Below are 27,720 nucleotides of genomic sequence, written 5' to 3'. Positions count from 1 at the left end.
AGAAACAAGCTTCAATTCAAATCCCAACAAAGGTTATAAAACCCAGGCACTCTCAGCACCTCAGCCTTTTTTTTTCTTGATCTCTTCCTTCACCTTGAAGCATGTGATCATCCTTCCTTTTCACTCTGGAGTTTCAAGCCATGTGGTCCTCCTGTCCACCATTAAAACTTCCAAATAGCCTCCATGTTTCCAGTGTCGTTTTCCCCACTTGGAACTGAACCCAGAAGGATTTTTCTTCTAACAATAATTTTCTTCTTTAATCAGCTTCTGAAAAACTAGGGAAAGGCTCTGTTTCCAAAGTCTTATTCCTGTTAAGCAAAAGAGCAATTACTGCAGGGTTTCCTGAGTTTGTTTAATATGGTTGCAATTTTACAGATAAAGATATACATACATCATTTCACATTTTTCAATTATTACTCTATTTTGTCAAAATTCATTTTATATTAAAAGAAAAAAATCCCAAAGCTGAATTAATCTCATATATTCCATTTTCATGAACATGTACATTTTTGCACATACCTTAACTATTTAAACTTTCATGAACATATTTGATGCTTTGATTATAGCTTACCCAACATGTTTGTGCTACAGCAGGCTTCACAAATTATACCCTTTCACCTGAAAAAACACCTGGAACAGCTCCATCTCATAACCCATTCTAGCATATCACTTTCTCCTTGTTTACAATCCTCCAGAGTTGAAGATCAGCAACTGTATTGTTTGTTCAGAATTCTAAAGAAGCTTAACTTTCAAACTACAGAGAGGGGCAAAGAAGCTGAAAACAGATTAATGGAATTCAGCTGGATAGTATTTCCTGTCCCCCCCACCCCACCCCCACCCCCCCCACAGCTTTATTAATTAGAAAATGCTATTTTACTACTTTCAATTATATCAAGTGAAGAAAGAGAATTGCCAAATGAAATACAGTCTAAACTCCATATTAGAAATCAGAGTATCTTATATATTCGGACATCTACTGGTGCGCTGCAGAATAAGGAGGGCAAAAGAATAAAATGTTTCTTTTGAAGAAATGGCAAATGAAATCTAATAAAGGAATAATAGATTTTCATAAAGTGTATACATCCTAATTCCAGAATCTTGAATGCAGCAGTATAAATGTCTCTGGATATCATCTGACAATTTTTGTTTGATGACCAGCAATCTCTGTCAGTTCACGTGGCAGCCATACTGCTCACACATAGTGCACTCACAATTCCAAATTATCACTAGCCAGAAAGGTTGAAGAGACACCTGTCCTAATTTACACGCATAAAAACATAATCACTTCAATTGAAATAGAAGTGGGAAATGTATTCAGGTGATCAAAGTGTAAGCTCAAGAAATCTCAGGAGAAATCTTATCATATTGGTGGTGAAACAGATGTGGAGTCTAATTTGAGATTTAATTCTAAAGGTGTTCTACATAGGGCACAGCAGGTAAACCTGGGCTTCATAGATTAGAGGCTGAAATGTGCTTTTCTGGCCTTGGACTCTCTAACTTTAATGTAGAAATTTCATCAACCATTTTCCAAAGATAAATATTTGCCATTGTTACTTCAGTGTTACTGTTTGACTATTTACAAGGTTCACTACAAAGAGAGGTCCTTCCAAATTGACATTTTTATTTTTCTTCCAACATGGGGAAAGGTATCCCATGTTACATTTTACTGGGCTTGATTCCTGCTCTTGTAACTTCAGATATTTTGATAAACCCACTGAGAAACATTAAGGTATGTAGCTAAATATATGAAGTCATCAACTTATTTCCTCAGAGTTCTTTTAGCTTTAAGCAACAACTGGAAATCCACTATCTCGATCCTTCAAGATGTCCAGCTTTCTGCCTGCGTGATTCGAGATACCTGTATGCTTAATTTGACTGAAATTCTAAAGTTCATTGAAACTGGTTGCCTATGAAATTTCATGCCATAAGCTGCCTGGCTCAGATGTACTGCATTTGAATATGAATCAGGCAAAGTTATGCTAGCCTATGACAATAATAAAAATTTGATTTGAAGCCAGTAAGGTGCTTTGGTCACTCACTACGCCTCTCAGCAATTCCCATGACATCTTTTATGAGTGGTTGATAGGTATTCTGAGAGGGACCATGTTGGATCCAGACTTGATTTAGCTTCTTTGGATTCATATGCTGCACATCATGTTGCGTATTTCAACAATTTTGGGAGAAACACTGAATTGAGAAAGAATGAATCAAATAAAGCAAGCAGTACTTGCATCTATGTGTGTGTGATTGTGGGGTGTTTGAAAGGGATGCAAGGTGGTACATACATACATACATACATACATGCATGCATGCATGCATGCATACATACACACATACATACATGAGAGAGCGATCCATCACACCTGGGTATATACCTAACTTATCTAAATTTGAACTGAGGCAGTTCCACAGACATGGAAAGAATATGAAATCAGCCTAGTACTAAGTTCCTCTGAAAACGCTAGAAAAACTCTATTAGGTAAAGGTATTTATCTTAGTTAGTATGGTAATTTATGCCATATTTTCCAGATGTTTCTTGTTTTCTGTTTATGTAATTAATGTTTCCCAATTATTCAGGTTGGTAAACTGGTAGGGATTTGTTCGGTCGGAACCCAGCCAAGGTTATGCATGCTGATTATTCAGACTTCATTTTACAGAAGCTCTCATTTATTGTGATGCTCTCCCTTAAAATGAAAAGAAATGTGGAATAATATACAACTACTATGCAACATATTTGGTAGGATACAGCATCTGTTGTTTGGCAATAATTAATCGTTTTTTTCACTGTTTATTTGTAGAAGAGAAGTGCCACTGATGTGGTAAGTAACCTTTCATTTAGAATGCTGATCATTAAGTTTAGACGGCACATACAAAATACAAATATTTTCTCTTAGTCATTTGTATCTTCATTGCTGGGCTTAAAGATATCATTTCCTCAGCTCAAAAGTTATATTTATTTCTTCAAAAATCAGTCCTCTTGTGTTCAGGGATGTTTTAATTCTGAACAAATGGCGTATTTCATTCACTCTTGCAAAGTACCTGTCATGTGCAAGTGTGCAAAGGCCGCATCACACACTTTTATGAAGGTGATTACCTCATGCATGGATTCAGGGGGTAACAAATATCTGTTTGCATTCCTTTTACAGAAAGAAAGTAAAATGTTTTAGAAATTTGTTCTTGTTTTCTTTCCCTATAACAATCATTTCTTAAAAACACAATACAATAATGGAATGGAACAAGAAAATGATTGGGGTCAGCTGCAATTTAATTAAATTTTGTAAGTAACTAAAACATTCATCAAATGTAATTAGCACTAAAGTAAATACTATGTGTGTAATGTGAGGTACAGAAAGATCTTTGTGTTATCTCAAATAAACGTGTATAAAATAAAAATAATATATTAGCAGCACATTTCTGTATAACCATATGACTTTTTTATTCTCTAGCACACCCAACCCATAGAAATCTACTGGGTGAAAATTGACTGCAGTGTAACTTCCAGGTTTTCCCGTAATGTCATCACTAGTCGAGCTGTGAATCGTGCCAATGTGTCCAAGGAAGCTCAGTTTGATGTGGAGCTCCCCAAAACAGCCTTTATTTCCAACTTTACTTTGTATGTACATTATTTTCTTATTTGTCTATGCTTTGGAGATCAGTCTAAAAATAACTAAGCCAGTCAGATGCTGTAATAGAATAACTACCATGAATCATAGAGCTGCAGTTGTAACCATCTAATGCAATTATGTGCTCAAAATAGGAAAACTAATGCCTTTCTCACAAACATTAGCCTTATCTTCATTCTTTTTAATGATCATCAAAAATGTGGCCTCTTCTTGCATAAGCTCCTCTGAAATAGACTTGCCCTCTGGGCAGACTTTTTATCCATCTGCCCTGCAATGTCCAGAGAAATTCATACAGAGGCAGCATTTTTTCTAGCCTCCTCATTATACCTCTCAAATATCCCCTTTACTTGATGAACTGGAGAAAAAAAACCGTACAAGACATCTTTGCACATATTTTCAAATATCTGATGTATCCTTCAATAGGACAATTGATGGGGTCACTTATCCTGGAATCGTAAAGGAGAAAGAAGTTGCCCAAAAGCAGTATCAACAAGCAGTTTCAAGGGGCCAGACTGCGGGGCTTGTGAAGTAAGTACGTGAGGCCAAACCGAATTTGTTTCCTTATTTCATTTCCTATCCTAAGTATTTATTCAATAAACAGATGCTCAGTAACTGAACAAAGAGCAAAAGAAAGTATTAAATGGTGGGCTATATTATTCATCATCAGGATATGTAATTGTCCTTTTATGGCTCTCTTGAATCTTATGAATCTTACCTTACTGTGTTTAACATGTGAAGGGCTGCTGGAAGAAAAACAGAGAAATTCAGTGTTTCGGTCAACATTGCATCATCCAGCAAAGTTACTTTTCAATTGACTTATGAAGAACTCTTGAAGAGAAAGTTTGGAAAATATGAGATATTTATCAAAGTAAATCCAAAACAGCTTGTCAATAAATTTGAGGTAGGATCAAATGTATAGTCACTTTATCTTGTAGTAGTTTTTGGAAAGGTTTGTGAATTATGCTCAGAACTATTAATTTAGAAACAAATGTATAAATAACTGAAATTAATTCTTTTTTAATGCTTTGTTTACACTTTTCATTACTGGTCTATCTGATTTTTAATGTTGATATAATTTTAAATCAATGTTACAGATTGAAGCAAACATCTTTGAGCCTCAAGGCATCAGTGAACTTGAAGTTGAAGGGACATTCCTCAACAACGAACTGCTACCAGTTGTGAAAAAGTCTTTTTCAGGAAAAAAGGTATGTCTGGTAGAATCTTGAAGAGTGATTCATATGCAGGTAATCCTTGCCTAATGACCAGTGGGATGGCAATAGGGACTGCCAGGATTTTGGTTGCTAAGTGTGTTGTGTAGCAGTGGGAATCCCAGTCCCAATTACCATTGTTAATTGTGAATTAACTATAATGAGATGGAAGAATGAGTATCTGCCATGATCAGGGTCACCACCTTTGCTGCAGATTCCTTTGGTTGTAAGTAAGTACAGAAGAGGCCAATTGGATTCATAAGCATCAAACGAAAATTACAATGGTAGCAGGTCTTATGACACCATCCAGAAGCAAAGAAAAGAAAGAATGACCACTTGAATATATTTCTTAAAAGCAATCCATTTGCTTCATGTTAGCTGACAGGTTGTTTTGTCCCAGTCAGGGGTCTAGGTGAGACATGCCCAGGACAATCACAAAACAAAGATGCAGGCACAGAATTATTTGAGGATACTTCACAAAAGTAAAAGTAGTTCCTAAGCATTTCCCGATATCAGGGATAGGCAATATTTTCCTAGAAGAGCTAAAGAACTACACTTACAAAAAATAGGTGGGTCAGAATGAAAAACTAAGCAAAGACTCAAAAAAGTAGATGGAGCTGAACCTAAATAATAATATTGAAAATATTTAAGTCTTATCATGTCTAATCATCTCACTTTCAAAGTGTTTCTGCTTTGCAGTATTTTTTAAAGTTGAGGTAGATAGCTTATTAAAAAGAATGTGTTTACAGAGAAACAACAAAGTCAAAATGTATTTCTCATTCTTGCATCTGGTGTATAGACAAGGATTAAGACTGCTCCTTAAAAAACATGTGATTCAGTCCATGGACACTCTTCTGTAACTTGAAAAAGTCTATCTTTTTCAAGTTTTTTGTTTTTCTTTACATATGGGTATTGAGCAACATTCCTCTTGAAGCTGCTCTGAGATTGAGATATTTAATAAGCTAAATGAAACTAATGAAGAATATTATTATGAAAGTGTGTTTCACTGATGCTACAAAGATTCTATTGTAATCTTTGCCATGTTTTGGGGATTATATATTGGCAACCCATCTCAGCTTTTACAACAGTTCATTTAGTGACCATTCAAAGTTACAACAACACTGAAAAAAGTGACTTACCATTTTTCACAGTTATGACCTTTGCAGCATCTCCATGTTCATCTGATCAAAATTCAGATGTTTTGCAACTGGTTCATATTTATGACCATTACTTTGTCCCAAGGTCATGTGACTACGTTTTGTGACCTGACAAGCAAAATCAATGGGGAAGGCAAATTTATTTAATACCCGGGTTACTAACTTATCAACTGCAGTGATTCATTTAATGACTGTGGCAAGAAAGGTCATAAAATGAGGCAAAACTCAATTAACAAATGTCTCACTCAACAGCATAAATTTTGGGCTTAATTATGGTCGTAAGTGGAGGACTACCTGTACTTCAATTCATCTTTGTCTTTTATGGGTGGATTGTACTGGAAATTGCAAACATTATTAATTCTTCCCAATGTTTCTTTGTTACTCCAGCATGGAGAAACATGCTTCTGGTCATTTGCATTACTTTTATTGTTTATTTAGTTTTATTTATTTATTTGATTTGTCAATCACTTACAAGATAATAGGTATAAGTATAAACATAGTTATGAATACATGAAATTGATACATATAAGAAAAATAAAAAGAAACAATAGGACAGGGATGGTAGGCACATTGGTACACTTATGCACACCTCTTACAGACCACTTAGGAAAGGGGTGAGGTTAACAGTAGACAGTCTAAGGTTAAAGTTTTTAGCGGTTGGGGAAGAAACCACCGAGTCAGGTATGGTATTCCAGACATTGACCACTCTGTTGCTAAAGTCGTATTTCCTGCAATCAAGTTTGGTGTGATTAACCTTGAGTTTGTATCTATTGTGTGCTCTTGTATTGTTATGGTTGAAGTGAAGTATTCATTGACAGGTAAGTCATTGCAATGTATGATTTTATATACTATACTTAGATCAGACTGAAGGCAGCGTAGTTCTAGGTTTTCTAGGTCTAGAATTTCAAGTCTGGAGGCATAAGGTAGTCTGGAGGCAACGAGTAGAGGAGTGGAGAACTCTTCTTGTGAAATATTTCCAGACTTTCTCAATTATGTTAATATCAGATACGTAATGTGGGTTCCAGACTGATGAGATGTATTCAAGTATTGGTCTAGCAAATGTTTTGTATGCTCTCGTTATTAGTGTAATATTACCAGAGAAAAAGCTACGTAGGATTAGGTTAACAACTCTTAATGCCTTTTTGGTTATGTAGTTACAGTGGGCTCTTTGCCATTTGCCATTCTGATACATAGTTGAGGTCTTTTTGAAGGGTAGCAGTATTGTCTGTGGTGTTGAATAGCTTTACATCATCAGCAAAGAGAACGCAGTTGCTCTTGATATGATCACAGAGGTCATTTATGTAGAGTATGAAGAGAGTTGGTCCTAGAACACTGCTTTGGGGACACTGACAGGTACATAATTTGATAGGATGCTCCCAATTTTGACCATTTGTTGTCTGTTTGACAGGAATGCTTCTAACCAGTTATGCAGTTGTCCAGAGACCCCATAAGATTTTAGTTTTAGAAGTAGTTTGTCATGTACCACTGAATCAAAGGCTTTACAGAAGTCTATGTAGATTGCGTCTATTGCTTTGCCCTGGTCGAGTTTTTGCAGTGTAAGAGTTACAGGTTACAGGATAGTTTTTTCTGAAACCAAATTATTTATTAGAGAGTAGGTTGTTTGGTGGAGAATAATGGATTGGTTAATAATTGATTCCATGACTTTACAGGTGACACAACATAAAGAGATTGGTCTGTAATTTTCAACTAGGCTGGGGTCTCCCTTTTTGAAGATGGGGATGACTGTGGCTTGTGACCATAGTTTTGGCAAGGAGCTGATCCTGAAAGATTTTTAAAAGGTTATGCTTAGAGGTTTGGCTATGGCAGTGGATAGCTTTTTAAAGAAGTAGGCACATATTCCATCCGGTCCAATAGATAGAGATGGTTTTAGATTGCGTAGTGCTTTTTCAACATTGTCTTCTGTAAAATCTATATGTATTAGATCAGGCTTGTCCAACCTTTCACCTTCCCTGGGCCACATTAGAAGATGAAAATTTGGTTTGGGCCGCACATAAAATAAAATAACAGTACCGATACCTGATCATCCAAAAAAACCATAGAAACCATAGTTAACATATTAAATTTATTTGGAAATGAAGTTAGTGAGATTGTTTGACATTGTTTCTCAGCCACCAATGCATCCATATTTGCTTCGATGGAACTTGTTGCAATTTTCAGTGAGTGCTCAAGGTGCTCATCAGATATTTTGGTTCTAGTTTTATTCTTTGTGTGCTTCATCCTTGAAAATAGCTGCTCACAAATGTAGGTGCTTCCAAATAGCGATGACATGAATAAGGCATGATTGTGAAGTGAAGGATATTTTTCTCTGGGAAGATATATCTTATAGAAGTCCATTAAAGAGACACGGTCAAATTTTTCTTTCAATTGAATGTCAGATTGGAGCTCTATGCATTCCATTTGCAAATTGGCAGGTAATATATTAATGTCCACTGAAAATAGAGTTGCAAATATCAGAAAAGATGGCTGATTTTTTCTAAAATCTTGAAACCTGTTCTGAAATTCCTGTACCAAATTGAAAAGCAAAGCTGCATATTTTTCCGTGTTCACAGAGGCGTGTTTAGCCAATGTGCTAAAATGCATCAAATTTTGGAATGTAAAAATAAAGGACTTTTAGAAAGCTTGGTTTAATAATCAGTGTGATTACTTATGTGCATTATGCTACAGATTTCCCTTTAAAATTAACGGGAAGTGGAATGCAATTGGATTTTGATGCAGAATTCCACAGCCAATTTTGTGTCAAAATCCGTTGTGTGAACCCAGCCTTAGTCTCCTGACTACCAGAAAGTGGCACAGGCCGCAAGATGGCGGAGCTAATATAAGATGGCGGAGCTAATATAATGGATGGGGCGCAGGGTTGCCAGGTCGCAGTTTGGCTCTGCGGCCAAACTCAAGCCAAAATATGGCCAAATTCAGCCAAATTATTTTTTATCACGGCCAAATTTTCCGGCCAAAGTTTTTTCATAAGATATCATAAAAAATAGTCAACCAGGGAGAAAGGAACATTGGGGGGAAGAAAGCTCGCCCGCCTCGTGCCTACCTCTCCTCCTGCAAATGGCCCAGCTGGATGCGGCAGGACTGGAAGGCGAGGACCGGGAGGCTCGGTGCAGCAGCAGCGGCGGGGGCGGCGGGGGCAGAGGCCGCGGCGGGGGCAGCGGTGGCAGCAGCGGCAGCAGCGGCGGTGGGGGCAGAAGCCGCTACAACAGCTCTGGCGGCAGCAGCGGTGGCGGCAACAGCAGGAGGTGGCGGAGCGGGACTCTTGTGCTGCAGCTGCCTCGGCACAAGGAGCGCTCTGAACGCACCCGCCTTTTCTGTTGCTGCTTGGCGTGGCAGTTGCCTCGCCCCGCCTCACGCCTGCCTCTCCTTCTCCTCCTCGCTGGCTCGTCCTCTTGCACGAAGGTTGGGGTGGGCACTGGGCCTCATTGCGAGCTGACCTGGGCCGCATGTGGCCCACGGGCCACAGGTTGGACAAGACTGTATTAGATCATTGTAGTTTTCTGTGGTTCGGCTAGGAAATACTGGGCATGATCCATTGCTGTTTACAAATACTGAGCCAAAGAATGTGTTAAAGAGGTTGGCTTTAATGGTGTCGTCGTTGCAGTCTTTACCATTAGGTTCTATCAGGGGTGGGATGGACCTTGAGTCTTTTAGTTTGTTGCTTACAAAATGGTAGAAAGCGCAGGTGAAATTGGTGCGTAGAAGGTTTTCTTCTTGTTTAATGGGATAATTGGTGCATTCAGTCTTTATCTGGTGGCATAAATTTTTGTATCGGCTTTTGAAGTTGGCAACGTGACCAGATTTGTTTTTCCGCCAAAATGATCTCTTTTTGGATTGAAGCTTCCTTATTGTTATGGGTAATTTGTTTTTTGAGAGTTGTTATTGGTACATATAGTTTGATGATTCTTTTGACTTCAAGTAAAAATATGTTGTACTGGTCTTCAACAGTATTGCATCCAGTGACTAGAAATTGCCAATCAAGGGATTTTCTTCTCTGCCATATCATTTTGTTATGGGATATTTGGAACTATTTTTTCATATTTTATCATCTCTCCTCTTGACTACTTCTCAACTTCCTTCCCTGTGTTTTTATTTCTACTATTAAGTGTGCAGTGTCTTAGGCTTTCTTCCATTCTTGCAAAATATATTCCTTTTGCTTTTCCAGAGATTCTCCCTTGTTCTTTATCAAGGTAAGTCAATACTTTGGAAAAGTGATGGACATTAGGTAATGAAAACGTTCCCCTATATTTTAGCTTCCCAAGTTCCTGAACAGAATTCCAACTACAGAGAAGATTTTTCTATATTTTCCATCATTTAGCAGTTCAATAGAGTCAGATCTCCTTGCTGGATTCATGACTTTCTGCCTGCTTTACAGACTGACAAACTGTTTTGTTCCTGAATATAAATTACTCTCTCCTCTTAGCCAACACAACACTGTTGGGAGGGGGGAGGGGATAAGTAATGTATACTCAGTGCAGGATCCTATGCAGTGATAAGTCAGTGGCTTCAAAATGGCGAGCAACAATCAGACAGTCAAAGTCTTCTTCCTTTTGACTTGGTTTTGTAGAAAGAAATCTGGAAGTTAGTTTGAATGAAATGCCAATAGACTTTTTATTGAAGAACATAAACAATGCTTAAGCACAGAACTGGTAAGGTGTGTCCAGCCTTATGGTAAAAAAATATGAATAAAATTGGTGAAGAAGAAGGAGATAAAAGTAATAAATATTATCATGCAAATATGACAAATGAATGGGTGTGTGTGTGTGTGTGTGAGAGAGAGAGAGAGAGAGAGAAAGAGAGAGAAGCAGGCAGGCAGGTAGGCAAACAGACAGACAGACATAATGCTGATCATATAAGTGTAGCCAGTAAGAGGCAATGCAGAGTAAGATATGAAGAGTAATCCTTCTTAGACAAGAAAAGGAGATAAAAATGCAATGCTCCACTGCTAGTTCCTTGCATTCATTGTTCCTACAGATGTAGAAAACTGGTACGTACTATGTTGGATCTTGCAATGTTTAATAATTCAAAATATACCACAGCTGAATTTTGAAAACAACTCCTGGCTCATCCCATTCTAAATATTCCTCTAAAAACTCCCAAGGCTTCCTTCCTTAGAAATTTTATATGTACAGATAAAACTTGAAAAATTAGAATATCATGCAAAAGTTCGTTTATTTTAGTAATGCAACTTTTGCATGATATTCTAATTTTTCGAGTTTCACCTGTATAATAAAGGAATAAATAGCTACTAGTTATAAACTGTTTATTACTTCAAATATTGAAGATCTTACTTGTTTTTAATAAGTATACCCATGTATTACAGTACTTACAGGCTTGATGCAAATATTGTAGGCCTCTAATTCACTGATGTAAAGAGTGGACAAAGGACAAGATAGGCCTCTAAATTGATAAATCATGTTTGGAAGTAATCTTTGAATATAAACTGCAGAAGATGTATTGAGAAATATTATTCTGGATCGCTAAATGAAAGCAAAATTTTTAGAGAATCTGCTTTCCTCATTTGCTGAAATCTAAGATGAAGAATTCTTCTTTCTTAAGGGCCATGTATCATTCAGTCCTACTATTGAACAACAACGAACCTGTGACAATTGTACAACCACTCTGCTACAAGGAGATTTTGTCATTAAGTATGACGTGAACAGAGATTCTCCTAATAATTTACAGGTAACTCTAGTTCTTTGACACTTGAACTAATATACCAGCACAAAAACACACCCAAACAAAAAACCCTACCACAAATGAATACTATCTTTATCAATGTTTTTTAGGTAGTAAATGGATACTTTGTACACTTTTTTGCACCAAAAATCTTGGAACGTTTACCAAAGAATGTTGCCTTTGTAATCGATGTCAGTGGTTCCATGTCCGGACAGAAAATTCAGCAAGTAAGTAAACAACACAAATTCTTGGAATATCGCTAAAAGGATGGCAAATTGTACAGCAGATAAAAATCAGATCATACAATCTTTTGCACCAAGTTATTTTTGCCTTGCAAGATTTACACATATAGTAAAATATGTAGCATAGTAATCTTGAAAGTATTTAGTAATGTAATTGAAATGTACTGCTTCATCCTTAACTTTCAGCTAAGCCTTCTTTTATATGTGTTGACTTAGGCCAGGGCCCCCCAACCCCTGGACCGCGGCCTGTTCAGAACTGGGCTGCACAAGTGGCGAGCAAGGGCACACATGTACATGCAGCTCTATTGACATGAGTGGCAGGTGCTTGGTTCATGCTTGAAGCTCCACTCATACAAATGGAGCTGTGCGCGCTCGTATGCGTGTACCTGCCACTCACTCAGAACTATCATGTTTCCCCGCAACTTCTGCCGGGCCACCAAGCCAGAAAGGTTGGGGATCACTGATTTAGGCCATATATTTACTTAGCTTCAAAGTCATACAGAACATTCTTTCAGGTGGCTCCTGCAGAAATAAAACACTTGAGCATTGGAATGAAATGTGAGATATTGGGAAGCTTGACAATTACATTGCCAACTGGTTTATTCAGCTTTACAATTAGGGTGAGGACCCAAGCAGTGAAAGTGAATAAGGAAGCAGTTCGAGGAAGCAGTTTGATTTTGAATTGATTAGTTTGAGTTAAGCCATGAATCAATCTGTTTATGAACTATATCAAGAGTAAAAAAATTATTAAAAATAAACAGCTAAATAACAGTAATATTTTTTAAAAAGACGAACATGTTTTAAGAGCTTTGGTGGCACAGCGGTTAGAGTGTAATACTGCAAACTACTTCTGCTGACAGCCAGTTGCCTGCAAATTGGCAGATCGAATCCCACCAGGCTCAAGGTTGACTCAGCCTTCCATCCTTCTAAAGTGGGTAAAATGAGGACCCAGATTGTTGGAGGCAATATGCTGACTCTATAAACTGCTTAGAGAAGGCTGTAAAGCCCTATAAAGTGGTTTATAAGTCTAAGTGCTATTGCTATGTTACGAAATTATCATTTAAAAAAAATCTTAGCTATTTTTCTCATAAGATTTCATGCTATCTCAAACATCCTACAATTTCATGGGAGAAAGGCAAAATCTCATACAAGTCAGAAAAGACAGTCAATTTTTATTTATGAAAAATACATATTAAATTTAATACTAATGATTCAGGGATGATAGTGTAGAGCCTGACTGCTGCACAATTTCACTAATTTTTTGACCATGGTTAGGAAACAATGGAGTGTTGGCTTAGTATGGAGATCTACCTTTCAAAAAAAAGGGTAGGGTTTTTTTCCTCAGTAATCATTTGACTTTACAGGTAAACAATTGAAGATCTCAAGCAAACAAATATAAAAGGATTTGTATGCATCATATGATGTGGGTAGCAAAAGCAGGACATGGACATAATAAGTTTGTAGCAATGTAATGTGCTGGTATAGAGAGCTCACTCAGTTGAAAGGAACGCAGGGTGGAGTAACCCCTGGAATAGCGAGATTGGGTTATGGAGGAGAAGTCCTTTGTTGAGAATTGATACTTTTTTAAAAATAATTCTAGGCAAAGGAAGCCTTGACAAAAATAGTGGAAGACTTAAAAGAAGAAGATCACTTCAACATCATCCTGTTTCAAAGTTCAGTTTCAACATGGAAAGATAACTTAATCCAAGCTACTCCAGAGAATGTGAATCAATCAAAGGAATTTATTCAACAAATAAATGCGTGGGGAGGTAAATAGAAAAAAAAAGAAAAATTGCTATATTAGAATAAAGTTAAAATAAAATGGCTGTATTTAAAAACACCACATTAAAAAGATTTGAATCTCCATTTTCATATGCTAAAAAAATTGAAACCCCACTTTCACATTCTAGGAACAAATTATAATGATGGTTTACTGACTGGTATTGAAATGCTGAATAAAGCTTATGAATCGAAATCTGTACCTGAAAGAAGTGCCTCTTTAGTTATCATGTTATCTGATGGGGAGGCCAATACGGGTAAGTAGCTGAATGACCGATGAACATGGAAATAAAGATTGCTGTTCAGTCTCCTTGTTTTCACATAGTCTTCTCCATACTATATACCACAACCACTGGTGATCGTGTCATTACAGAAGTCCTGGGAGAAGCTCCCAGAAATACTCCAACATAACTGCTAAACTTCTGAAGCTGCTCTTGATTGATTGTCTATCACCAGTTTCAGAATATTTCGACATGGGGAAGGGGAGGGGGTTACAATACAATACATCTAATAAATAATGTTTTTACCTTGGAAAAGGCAGTAAGGAAGGAAAAAGGAATCAAATTACAACACTACTCACTCTCTTTCAACCCATTAGGAGGAGAGTTTGAAGCTGAAAGATAGGAAGCTGCAGAGCCTTGTATTAAAGTTACAGGATTGCTGTGCCCACAAACACGTTTCAGATCATTGCACTATTTAACTGTGTTTTGTGATCCTTTCTGTGCAGGTGTAACAAATCCCATACAGATTCAAGAAAATGCTAAGAATGCAACTAAAGGAAAATATCCTATATACAATCTTGGGTTTGGTTATGATGTCGACTATGCATTTTTAGAGAGAATAGCAACAGAAAACAATGGTTTGGCTCGCCGCATCTTTGTTGACTCAGATGCAACCTTACAACTACAGGTAGAAGAATAAGCATATGAAAGGTTGATATTTATATTTATGAAAAAATATTTCTGTGGCAGAGAAAGGGCACTGAGTAAACCATATGGTAACAACACTACCCTTACTTGGATTCAGACATGAGGAAAAAAACACATATGTGTTCTCCTCTCCTCCCATTTATCCCAATTTCCTATGTTTGCCATCTGAAAACTGCAGGAATTATACTCCAAATGAAATTTAGTAACAGCTTCTGTTGGTCATAAAATTTATTGATTCTCCAACAGAGCAGCATAGTGGCCTAGCAGTGAAGACACTCACCTGCCACTTGGAAGGTTTAGGGTTCAATTCGCGGTAGCGGCAGATGTTTCTCGCCCAAAGAAAAATATCGCTGCAAACTCCACTTAGGCATCAGGAAGGGCGATCAGCCAGAAAATGCTCACCTCTACCCAGTCACCTTGGCTCTACTCTGAATTAAAGGACTACTGGGTCATAAAAAGAAAACACTATTGATTCTACAACAAAAAAAGCCGTTTGTGTGTCATGGCTACCAAAAGTTAGAAATGTGTGCCATAGCCTCTCACTGATACAAGATCTGCTGCCAGCTAGTATTCTGCTCCACACTGTTTAGAGGTGAGCCTTTGGCTCAATTCTTAGCCCAGATGACATGGAAAGACAAAATTAAGAGAACGTAATTCAGCTTTTTCCAATCTGGTGCCTACAGTATAATAATATTGTTACGATTCCTGCCTCCCTTCCTTTCATTATTCCTTTCAGTTACAAAAGGCCATGAAGGATATAATATCTCATCCCATCCTCAAGGAAAGGCGTATAGCATCTGAAAGTAACCAAGAGAGATTAGCATATATGTCCCCCTCACATTGTGGCAATCAACTCAGAATATGTTTACATACCATGAAACATAGTGAGAAAATATAGGAATCCATTGTAAATAATAAGGTTCATCATCTCATTGGTTAATTTTCTAAGGTAGCCCTCTCACTCTACCTAACAGGTAAGGCATCACAGGGACCAGGTGCATCTTTTTCTGTATTTTTTGGTTAGATCCTGACCCCAGCTACCATTTTCCCTTGTTGCTGGCCTGTTGCAAAAGAATCAGCACAGCCCAGTGGGATGAAACTTTATCCCTTCGCGGGCAACTAACTACTATTAGCCGTGGTGGTGTAATGGTTAGAACATGGTACTGCAGGCTACTTCTCCTGACTGCCAGCTGCTGGCAGTTAGGCAGTTCGTTTCCCATTGGCTTAAGGTTGACTCAGCCTTCCATCCTTCTGAAGTTGGTAAAACGAGGACCCAGATTGTTGGTGGCAATAGGCTGACTCTGTAAACTGCTTAGAGAAGGGCTGTAAAGCATTGTGAAGAAATATACAAATCTAAGTGCTATTGCTTTTTCATTCAATATCATACTTCATATTTTCCTGGCAAAAATTAATTAAAAAGTGAGAGGCTGGGTAAAAAAGCAAGAAAAAGTGGTTTGTTTAGTTTCTGTGTCCTATTAGAAATGTTAGTTCTTCCTTTGAAAAAGCTGCTCACATCAGGAAAATTTACCTCATGAGAGCCTACATCAGGGAATTTATATGATGAATGAAAGTAGACCTTTTAATTTTTTTAAAAAGGGATTGTCTAGCAATCGATGGTTTTGCAAAATAGGAAAAGATGTCTAGAAAGGCTTTGTGTTAGTAAAAATTGTGAATGAAAAGAATTACACCTTTTCCTGTGATTAAAAAGAATTAAAACTCATCTGAAAATTGTTTTATTAACATGTACAGTGAAATAGTCCTAATTTTTGTACTGCACATGTTTAATGTTATTGCAACATCTAAACTCACATGGTTAATCCTCCATTTCATGGCGTCCACATTTTCTATATCTATACAAAATTGTAGATGTCAATTTTGGGAAAGATTTTTTAAGAGTCAAGACTGTTGTCAAGAGTCAAGAGTAAGAGTCAAGAAGTCTGTTTTCCAGAGTACTTTTCCAGGGTCGTCTAGATTCTGATAACAGAAAAGTTGTTGTTGTTTTTAGTTGCGAAGTCATGTCTGACTCATTGCGACCCCATGAACAACGTTCCTCCAGGCCTTCCTGTCCTCCACCATCTTCTGGAGTCTGTTTAAGCTCACACCGACTGCTTCAGTGATTCCATCCAGCCACCTCATTCTCTGTTGTCCCATTCTTCTTTTGCCCTCAATCATTCCCAGCATTAGGCTCTTCTAAAGTGAGTCCTTCCTTCTCACTAGGAGGCCAAAGTCTTTGAAGTTCATCTTCAGGATCTTTCTTTCTAAAGAGCAGTCAGGGTTGGTCTCTAGGACTGACCAGTTTGATCGCCTTGCAGTCCAAGGGACTCGCAGGAGTCTTCTCCAGAAGCATAGTTCAAAAGCCTCAATTGTTTGGCACTCAGTCTTTCTTATGGTCCAACTTTCACAGCCATACATTGCAACTGGGAAAACCATAGCCTTGACTATACGTACTTTTGTTGGTAGGATTATGGCTCTGCTTTTTTAATATGATTTTTTTACAATATGATTTTTAGTATGATTTTTACAGAAAAGTACCATGCCTAAAAAAGGTAACCTCTCATTTGCAATATTTTGATTTCAAGAATAAATACCCTAATATCTATTTTATTCCCAGGGTTTTTATGATGAAGTAGCCAATCCTTTGCTTACTGAAGTGGAGTTAGGCTATAAGGAAAATGCCATCTCAGATTTGACTCAAAATAGTTTTAAACATTATTATGATGGCTCTGAAATAGTTGTGGCTGGACGAATTACAGACAATGACCTGAACAGTATCACAGCAGAAGTAAAAGCTCAAGGGGTAAGTATCTTTGAAGTCCAACATTCCTCAAGATATTACCATGGGATTCCAGTTTCTATAACAAAAAAAATATTCACACTTCCAGAACAATAATTTTCTGAACACTGCTGAGAGAGTAGATACTCCAGGGAAAATCATTAGGTAGTTTACCTGCCTCTGTCAACGTTCCAGAATCTTGAAAATTTTTATTTTGGAAATGGTTTCTATTTATATTATTTTTAGAGACAGGCCAGCACCCAGATTACTGGTATATTGGCTAATTATTTCACTTAATACCTAGCCAAACTGAATTTATACTGCCAAGCCATATCCAAGCCATCCATCCACATTTAAACATCAGCTTCACCTTCATAAGACTCACACAAAGCCTTTTCAGGCATGAGACATCAATATTATCACTAGTTTACATGGATGAAGGCTATGTGGTCATGTTGAACCTGGGTGACAAATAAAGCATCATTCACTCAACAAGATATTAGAAGGGAACTAATGGCACCTTTTCCACCTAACCAATGTTATTCAGAGACAGTTTTTTCTGAGTTGCAGCACACTTCATCAGATGCATTGAGTCGCTAGGCTGGTGTAAGATTTAATTTGAGATTTGGCAGGGAGGGGAAAATTGGTATTTATTTCTGTATTATTAAATATAGTTATATAGTGATTACATAGCACCCCAGCTTGTACCAAACTCAAACCAAGAGACAAAAATACATTTATGTAGAGTAAAAATATTAAAACCAAAATATAAGTCCCTTACAAAACAGTACAGGTATCTTCTCAGTTAATAATTTCAATGTGTTAGAAATCCATGGGGTTTATTTAGATCTTTAAAGACTGTCTAAATTTTTTGATACATTTGAGTTCAGCCATCTGTTGTTCAATGTACATAGATATAGAAATAAACACCTGTATAAAAGTGTACTGCTGAAAAATTATAGTGGAATTATAAATCCAATCCTTTTCTTTCATCTAGGCACTAAATGAGGTGACTTATAGTGAACAAGCCGATGTTGAGGAAACAACCAAAGCTCTTGAAGAGCAGCAATACATATTTGGAGAATATATTGAGAAATTGTGGGCTTATCTCACCATTCAGCAACTCCTAGACGCACGGTAATGTAGGACTTTTTCAACTTTGTGGTTACTCTAGAGAAGTCCATGAAGACTGGTATAGTCAATCACTTTCCATCCCTTTCTTGAGAAAGATTATTATTCTTGAGAAAGGGAAAATTAGTTTCATTCAATAATGCCTGGAATGGATTGGTAGCTATTCATCATTGTTGGCCTGTAGTTGATTTGATCTCTTAGCCCAAGTTAAATTGCTTCAGATAATGCAAGATAATTATTGCAGGTCTTCTAACTTCACATTAGAGTTTGATAAGTTTAGCTTTAAGTGTCAGTTATCTCTTTCTTCTTTCAGGAGACAAGTCTTTTGTTTCCAAAGTGTTCATGAGGCTTATATCCTATTTACTTTATTATTTAGAACAATGTTTTTTGTATTACAGGATGGAAGAATACTGAATAATTAGTATTATCATGGTTAAAACAGTTTCTAAATGCTTCTCCAATGTCCTTGCTTTTAGTGCTGTAGCGCAGGGAGATGAAAAGGAAAATATTACTGCTAAAGCTCTGGAGTTGTCTCTGAAATATAACTTTGTGACTCCATTAACATCCATGGTTGTCACAAAGCCAGAAGACAATGAAGAAAAGGAATCAGTTGCTGACAAACCCACAGAAGGTACAGATATTGTCATAAGGATATTAATCTATCTGGCTTTTAGTAGTTTGGGGGCAATATTCAAAATATTAACAATTGAACTAGTCGAGAATATCCCGGAGCAACAGGTAGTATGCTTTCCCCTTAGATCAGGATAGGAAAGCATGAATTTTGTGGTGTGTGCTTTTCAGCAACATCTGCAAACAGGCCAAGGGGGGATCGGATTGATGTCAGCAGCATCATGGCAAGCTCCACCTCTTTTCTACATGCATTTTGACATTACATGTATTCCCCAAAGGAGAAGAACTTAAAAAGAACAATCTCACAATATGGCTTTTGTCATCTTTTCTTCTTATTTTTTACATTTTAACGTAACTGTTGTAGTTGAGCAATGAGAGGCTGAACCAGGGCATGGATGCAACAATACTTTATTAGAATAATAAAGGACTGAACGTGCTTGCCAAGCCTGGAACTGGCTCGCAGCGATCAGCGACTGGTTGAACCCCGCAGCCTGCTTTTATAGCCGGCTGCTGGGGGAAGCCAGCCAATGAGGGACAGCAAACGCCCCCGCAGCGTGAGCGGACCTGGGTGGGAACTCTTGCAAGTTCCAGGGACATAACAGTAACTATTTTCAAAACACAGGTAAAAATTTAAAAAACCAAACAAACAGTAGAAATGAGATTTGTAGCAATCTCCTGCTAGAGCAATGTTTCTCAATCTTGGCATCTTTAAGATGTGGGGGGGTTCAAATGCCAGAATTCTCCAACCTGTTGCTAAGATTGAGAAACGTGCATTAAAACTAGTTATTTCAGCCATGGCAACTTTAAGATCTGTGGACTTCATTGATGGCTGGGGAATTCTGGGAGCTGAAGTCCACAGGTCTGAAAGTGGCCAAGGTTGAACACCCCAGCTCTAGAACAACTATGGGTTCCACTAAGCTTAGCTGCTCACTTCACCATAGTTGTTCTTTTAGTTGATCCCTTCCTTCTCAAAAGCCTCATAACTTTTGTCCTGTTGTAGCATGAAGCTACAATTGAAATTAACATTGAAATTAAATAATTGGAATCTGAAATCTATCATCCCTATCAGAAGAAGATTATCTCTGGAAGAATTAAAGGAAATAAAGTCTTGATGGTGATGCTTTGCTAAATAACTGCATGACATGAATCAATGGAGGAAGGGAAGTGAGAGATTTTATGTATAAATTATATTTTGTAATGTGAGTAATTAGAGAAGACTATATTTTGTAATATGAGTAATTAGACAAGCCCTTTTAAAAGAAAGTAGCTGTTTACTTGAATTACTTTTTAGAAAAAATAAAAATAGCTGTCTAGAGACATGTAATTGACATTGTGTGCAGTGCACCCTCCAGTCTATCCTTATTGAAATAGGTCAACTATAATTTTTTGCAATCAAACCAGTTTAGCAAAAAAAAATTAATGTTTCTTTTTCTCTCTCCCTCCCTCCCTCCATCTTTTATCATCTTTGGAAACAGCTGAAGGTAAAGTGAATTGTAATTCTTTGCCTTTCTTCTATATGAATATGAGCATATTATAAAGGTATTCTTTGAATGATGAGTTCCAGATCTAATTGAAAAGAAGCAAATAAAGCAATAATAACTCAATGGTGTTTTAAATAAGTTTAGCTCAGATCTCATATCTTCCAATCCTATTGGTTAGGTCTCTCCCTCCCCCCCTTCACCCTTGGAAACAGCTGAAGGTAAGTTCCGTTCTAATTCTTTCCCTCATATTTCATATCTTGCCATTCCATCGGTCGGGTTTAATGGAGTTTATTTTAGTTCCTTCTTTTTCTATCTGTTTAAGATGAAATGTATACATTTTCACAATGGAGTGTAATTTAAATATACCCTGTGCTTTTAAAGAAAGGTGTATGCCATATTTTCCATTTATTGACTCAGAGCAATTTGCTAAATATATAGGTTTGATTATATAAAATTTAAGGTACTAGCCTAATTTTCTGAAATTTATTGTACAACTTGGTTGATTATAAGCAAAGTTTCATTTGAATCTTGTCCACCATGCTTGTGCAAATGAGAATTGCCTTACATCCAGGAAGGTCATATCCACATTTAATAAAAACAACAACCAAGTATTCAAAGGAATTGTATTACAGACAATGCTGGGAGCAAATTTGGACTGTTTGCTTCAACAGACCCATGGTAAAAGTAAAAATGAGCCATAGTTGATCTGGCATTCTGACTTCAGTCTGAAACCTCTGCCTACATGTTTCATTGTTTTTGTTTAGTTTTTATAGTGTCTGTCTGTGTGTGTGTGTTTTCACTATAAAATACACACACACACACACACAGAGAGAGAGAGAGAGAGAGAGAGAGAGAGAGAGAGAGAGAGAGAGAGAGCAGGTTGGTGCTTTTTACAGAGATGTTTAACTCCTGCAGCACTTCCTGGAATGACCACTGTAGTAATGTGGCAATTATGGGTAAGGAAGGGTTTGATGCTGCAGTGATGTGTAGAAGCTTCTTAAGTGATAAAGAAAATTAGGGAAATATTCCTTACAACTTTGTACAATGAATGAGGTAATTCCAATCCATCAATAAATTACAGGTAGATAATCCATTGCCCAAGGTCACAGGTAGTCCTCAATTTTTTTGCTTGCTTATGAACAAAGCATCTTACCGTAATTGCCAAACAGTGGAAAGAAGCGATCTTCCATTATTTTGAGGCATAAAATACATTGAAATCTGTGCAGGGTAAACCTTAATTAGGTACAATTCCCGAAGCACTATACTCAGACCAAGAAAAAAAAAAAATCTCAGCCCATGAATGTGCAAGATAATAGGCACAGAGATTTCATTCCATTACTTGGTTTCCCCGATTGTCCCTTTCTTCCTTCAAATGTTATGTAATCCTTGCCTCCCCCCAAATATTGCCTTTCCGTGCCCCAAATGTGAACCTGGCCTTCAAAGCTTTTATTGAAATGGAGCAGAATGTTAACTGATATCCTTACAATCACAACATCTGGAAACAATCGTTTTATTTTGTTTTTCTTTTCTTTTATGCAGGAAAGCAACAAGTGTCCAGCTATCAACCTCCATCTGCCCCTTACTATTATTCTAGTGGTAAGTTTCTTTTTTAGAGTTCATAAATATCTAACATACACACACCATACATACATACATACAGATATACAAAGAGTGATTGATATCAATAAGAAGAAGGGGAAAAAAGTAAGGAAAAAATAAATCTTTCTGAGGTCCTGGAGAGTGAATCCATGAAGTCAAGGCAACAAAAGGGTTTCAGGTCTTCCTGTTTGAGACAGACCCTCCAATTGTTGGAAGTGGACTGGAACATCTCATGCCGTACCTTAAAATGGGAGACACTTCAAGGAATGGATCATGTCTCATGCAATTGTTGTTGCCTATGAAAGACAAAGACCTTATTTTTTTCTCACTCCCTCAATCATCAACTAGAGATGATTACGGAACAATTTCCAATGTTGGATTAAGACTAAGACCCATGTTACAATAATATTACCCTGAATGTTCTTTCTACTGTAAGGGCACTACAGAAATATACTAAATAGAAACTCTGTATCTTTCTATACTTTTTATTCTTATATTCTTCTATTTCATTTTAAATGGTGCACAAAGAGATCACAAAAATAAAATGACCCACTGATGGAAGCATGATTTTGGTGTAATTTCTTCTTTGCAGTTGATGGAGACCCACACTTTATCATAGCTGTACCCCAGAAAGAAGATGCCCTTTGTTTCAATATTAATGAGGAGCCAGGGGTGGTGTTAAATTTGATAAGAGATCCAGTTACAGGTGAGCTTTTCTTTCTTAAACTGTGATTTTAAGTAAGAAAGGTATTGCGCTGCTAGATCAGTTCATTGTCTATCTAATTCCATTTGATTTCTTTGAAGTCTGTTTCCTTTGGTTAAAGAATACGCAGATAACATGTAAATTCTTACATGTATAACTCTGTTAGCCTTCCATAAAGCTTTAAAGACCTGTCAATATTCCCATGCCTGGGGCGCTATATGCACCAAGGCCCCTGCTTCCTAGCTATATTGTTAACAAGCCCGATATCTTGTTTTTTCATGTACTTTGAATTAGACGTTTTAATGTAGTTTATTGTTTTAACAGTTTTTACAGTTTTTATTATTTTAAAAGCTTTAAGATTTTAATTGCAATGTATGTTTTTGAATTGTGAGCTGCCCAGAGTCATTGTCTGAGCTGGGTAGCTACAGAAATCAAATAAATAAATTTTAGCTTGAATCAATCCCAGTTTAACAAAAAAATATATTATGGAAAATGTTCTGCCTCCTGGAAACCAGGAAAAGACATATTTTAAAAATATGTTACTTATACGTATGCCATCCCCTTAACATCACTTCTGGACTTTAGGCATGACCGTCAATGGACAGCTTATTGGAGATAAAAAGAGCATCAACGATGTAAGACCACAGAATACATATTTTGGAAAACTTGGGATTGTAACCACAAATCGGAATGTAAGGCTTGAAATAACAACTCAAAATATCATCCTGCAAATTGGTGTAAAAAGGAGAGTATTCAGTTGGCTTGATGAAGTTGCCTTACAACAACCTGGGTGAGCTTTTCATACCCCTAATATATAAAAAGTGTTATTCTTAAATCAGGGATGGGTGATTTAAAGCTTTTGTAATTTTGCACATTATCTTGGTCTATTCCAAAAGCCTAAGACAAAGTACCAGATCAGGTTTCTGACAGGTTATCCTTATTTCTTGGCAGAATGCAGTGAGAGAAAAAAGTATGTCAGAAAGAATAGCTTTTTCCCACCCACTTTCTCTGCTCTTAATCTCTTCTTGCTTCAACTCGATTAACAATGCATTCCCCCAACAGACCAACCCTGAAAGAAGGTGACCATCACAAGGAAACAAGTTTGCCCATCCCAAATATAAACAAAGTGGGATAGATTTAAATAAATCCAGCTACAGAGAAAGGCAACACGCTATAACTTCCTTTGCAAATATGAGGCTTGGTTGATAAAAATTAATGTTTTTATAAGGTTTTTAATTTTTTTTATAAAAATTAACTGCAACCTTCATAAATATGAGTCAGTTGCCAAATGTCTGAATTTTGATCACATGACCCTAGGGATTCTGCAACAGTTATGTGTCGTAAATTGCTTTTTCAGTAACTTCAGTTCCTAAATGATTGGTAATCATAATGTAATCAGAGCAATTGTTTCAGGTGAGTGGTTTATTTGCATTGCTCTACTTCAGCCTGCTTCATTGGTGAATGAATGGATAGCTTCACCATTTAATAAGGTTGAGGGCCAGATTTGATAGGCTGTGGTAGAATTTAATGCTAGGCTTCATTTAAACGATAGCTGTGTGCTTACAGATGCTTTCTGCAGAAATGATTCTCCCTTTGCAACCAATTTCCCTAATTTGAATCTCTGCATTATGCAAACTAATAATCATGTTTTCCTGCTTGGTTTCTCTTTTCCCACTTAGTTTGACACTAATAATCAAACAAAAACGGAGCGTAGAGGTTTCAATGGATAATGGAGCAACATTCGTTGTTGTTCTACACCAAGTGTGGAAGAAACATCCATTACACCAAAGTTTCCTGGGATTTTACATGGCGGATAGTCACAGATTATCTGAACAAACCCATGGTTTACTAGGTAACAAAAATATATTATTCTAAGGATGTTTTTGTTTTATTTTGTTTTGTTTTTTCCACTGCTTTTCTTTCATAAGGCATATAGTCTTCTGATGAGGCATGAGGTTAAACTCCTGACTGACTTGGCATAAGATTAAACTGGTTTGGCATTGACTTGGCATGAGATTTAAAAGGTGGCAATATTAACATCCCAAATTAACTGGAAACAGTTTTCTAGACAATTGGCATAGACAGTTTCAAAGTTAATGTTTTGGTTATCCCAGGTTTACTCCTTTGCTGTACAGAATAGAGATGAAAGATGGAATCACCAATTTATTCCTTCTCTTTTCTGGACCTTGAAAGAAAAAACCTTGATGTACGGGGATAATGTAGCAAATTCCTTTGCTTTTCTCCCTGATTAGGTTTCTTCTTTAAAGAAACCCAACAACCTATGAAGCCATGAAGACCCATCAAGAGCCATTGTACAGGAGCTGTACACAATAGTGGGGAGAACCAGAACCTTAATTTTCGAGAGCCATTTTATCTTATCTGTAGCTTGTTGTCTCATATGCAAACATTCATACACAAAGCTCAAGCAATTTCCAAAGCAGTCTTTTGGATCATCCAAACAGGCTTATTTTAAATTTGAATTTTAGTGCCCCATTACCAATCCCAATGGTATTTTTTGTGACCCATATAAGGGAAGTTCTCTGACAGCAGGACTGTATCCAACATTTCTGTATAAGTAAAAAAATAGAATTAGGACCTCAATAAAGTAGCTATAAAAGTAGTTACATGCAACTTATAGCCACAATTAGCCCTGCCGAATGCAACATGTAGCTCTTATGGTTTGCTCTTGAATGACTGACAACTATTTAATCAAGTTCCTATTTTGCTCCCAATTTCTTAAATTGGAAATGAGACAGATGTAAATGGAGAAATGGACAAAAGATATAAAAATATTTTTCTTTAAAGCAAGATTAAATATATAAAACAGAATTAAGATGAGGCAAAAGTGGAGAGGAGTTATATAATAGATATAGAATGGTAAATAAGATGGGTAATGGTATATAAGAAGAGCATGAATTCAATTGAAGTCCATACAAAAAGAGGTAATCTGGGGCCAAGTTACTTTCTAGAAGAAAGTTTTATGTTTTTATGTCTATGTCTTATGTGTGTGTGTTTAATTAAGAATTAAATAATAAAATCTCGGAGGAAGACTAGATGAGAATAATTATAAACAAGCCAGAGGAAAATATAAATTTGATGACTGAATAGCAGATAAATCAGAAAGGAAATATGATTGAATAATGATTAAAGAGAAACAATGTGGAATTTGGTAAAGGGAATTTATGTGTTTATATGGAAATGGGATAAATTATAAGTACGTGATATAAAGCAATATGTTACCTGCCTTGTAAAGATCTACAATGGAAAGAGGTTTTATGTTTTTAATGTTTAATGATGTTTTGTTTTGTTTGTTTGTTTGTAAAATCAATAAAACTTGTTTAAAAAAAAAGTAGTTACATGCAACTTATAGCCACAATTAGCCCTGGCGAATGCAACATGTAGCTCTTATGGTTTGCTCTTGAATGACTGACAACTATTTAATCAAGTTCCTATTTTGCTCCCAAATGACTGGCAACTGTTTAATAATTACTGCTGCTGCTGTCATGTTTATTTTAAGGGCAATTTTTCCACCCAATCGACTTTGATATACTTGAGGTCCACCCTGGATCAGATCCACAAAAACCAGATGCCACCATGATTGTGAAAAATAACCAGTTGACAGTAACCAGGTAAAGAGAGCCTGACATTTTAGCTGAGATTGAAATGCTTGCATAAACTGGATGCTCTAAGCTCACTGCTTTCTGTGTTATATTGTAGGGGATGGCAGAAGGATTACACAGCTGATATCCAGCATGGCACCAATATCCCTTGCTGGTTTATTCACAACAATGGAGATGGTCTTATTGATGGCAATCACACAGACTACATTGTTCCCAGCATATTTTGAAATAAAAAATAAAAAAGAGTGGTGATGATGATGGTGGTGGTGATAATGATAAAAACTTACATGCTATGATAACTGCTTGTGATATCATCTGAAGAAATATTTTAATACTAGAGATTTAGTTGTGAATCCATATAATTGAAACTGATATATTCATAATACAATTTGTATATCTTCTGCTGAGATTTAATTTCAATAAATAGGAAAACTTTTTCATTTGCCCACTTATTTTCTACTCACTCCTGAGTGTCTCTAAGCAAGGTTATATAACTAAACATTAAATATGGATAACATATAAGTTAAAACATAAAAATCTCTCATCTCCAAAATGTCTGAATAAGACTGGGTCTAAATTTTAATTTTGTGTGTGTGTGAGAGAGAGAGAGTTCCAATAGCAATTTATTCTAAAGAAAATTCATCATTACAGGACAGTGGTGGGATTCAAAAATGTTTATTACTGGTTATGTGGGCATGGCTTGGTGGGCATGGCAGGGGAAGGACTGCAAAATCCATTCTCTCTCCACCCCACTAACCTGTTTTCCAGCTACATTCTCCTGTGCAGGGCAACAAAAGAAGACCCAGCCAATCAGCTTGGACTTGGGAGGCAGAGGGGCCAGTCAGAGGTGGTATTTGCCAGTTCACGGAACTACTCAAAATTTCCACTACGGGTTCTCCAGAACTGGTCAGAACCTGCTGAATACCACCTCTGTTACAGGAATAATATTAGTATGTAGAGATGCTTGAAACTTCAAACTTCTAGTTTCCAGGAAAGGAAAAATATTGGCAACTATCACCAACCCATTGATGACAACTGCACTAAATCCAGCTGCTTTAGATAGATATTAAATGATACAGTGAACAAGATGGAATCTTACCAGAGAAATAATAGCAGAACCACCATTAATTACCATTATGGGAAGAATCTAA

The 27,720-nt window shown here is 36.8% G+C and overlaps 1 protein-coding gene across 1 annotated transcript; it reads left to right on the top strand.

Annotated features, from left to right (window-relative positions):
* The first annotated feature begins 1,602 nt into the window (after positions 1–1,602).
* Positions 1,603–27,006, top strand: LOC113453400 (inter-alpha-trypsin inhibitor heavy chain H3-like). Its single transcript, XM_087923991.1, has 20 exons — positions 1,603–1,729; positions 2,799–2,819; positions 3,447–3,613; positions 4,047–4,151; positions 4,362–4,524; positions 4,718–4,828; positions 11,563–11,688; positions 11,793–11,909; positions 13,525–13,693; positions 13,835–13,960; positions 14,431–14,612; positions 17,244–17,429; positions 18,403–18,542; positions 19,013–19,178; positions 22,192–22,243; positions 22,839–22,952; positions 23,535–23,739; positions 24,629–24,801; positions 26,467–26,578; positions 26,667–27,006. Exons 1-20 carry the CDS (start codon positions 1,637–1,639, stop codon positions 26,794–26,796), a joined length of 2,658 nt encoding a protein of 885 aa, XP_087780117.1. The 5' UTR covers positions 1,603–1,636; the 3' UTR covers positions 26,797–27,006.
* The last annotated feature ends 714 nt before the right edge of the window (positions 27,007–27,720 follow it).

The sequence above is a fragment of the Pseudonaja textilis genome, chromosome 2, assembly GCF_049901715.1.
Source record: "Pseudonaja textilis isolate UNSWEBS1 chromosome 2, rPseTex1.2, whole genome shotgun sequence".
NCBI classification, from domain to species: domain Eukaryota; kingdom Metazoa; phylum Chordata; class Lepidosauria; order Squamata; family Elapidae; genus Pseudonaja; species Pseudonaja textilis.
The sequence above is the reverse complement of the archived record's forward strand: the minus strand, read 5'-3'. Positions and strand labels throughout refer to the sequence as shown.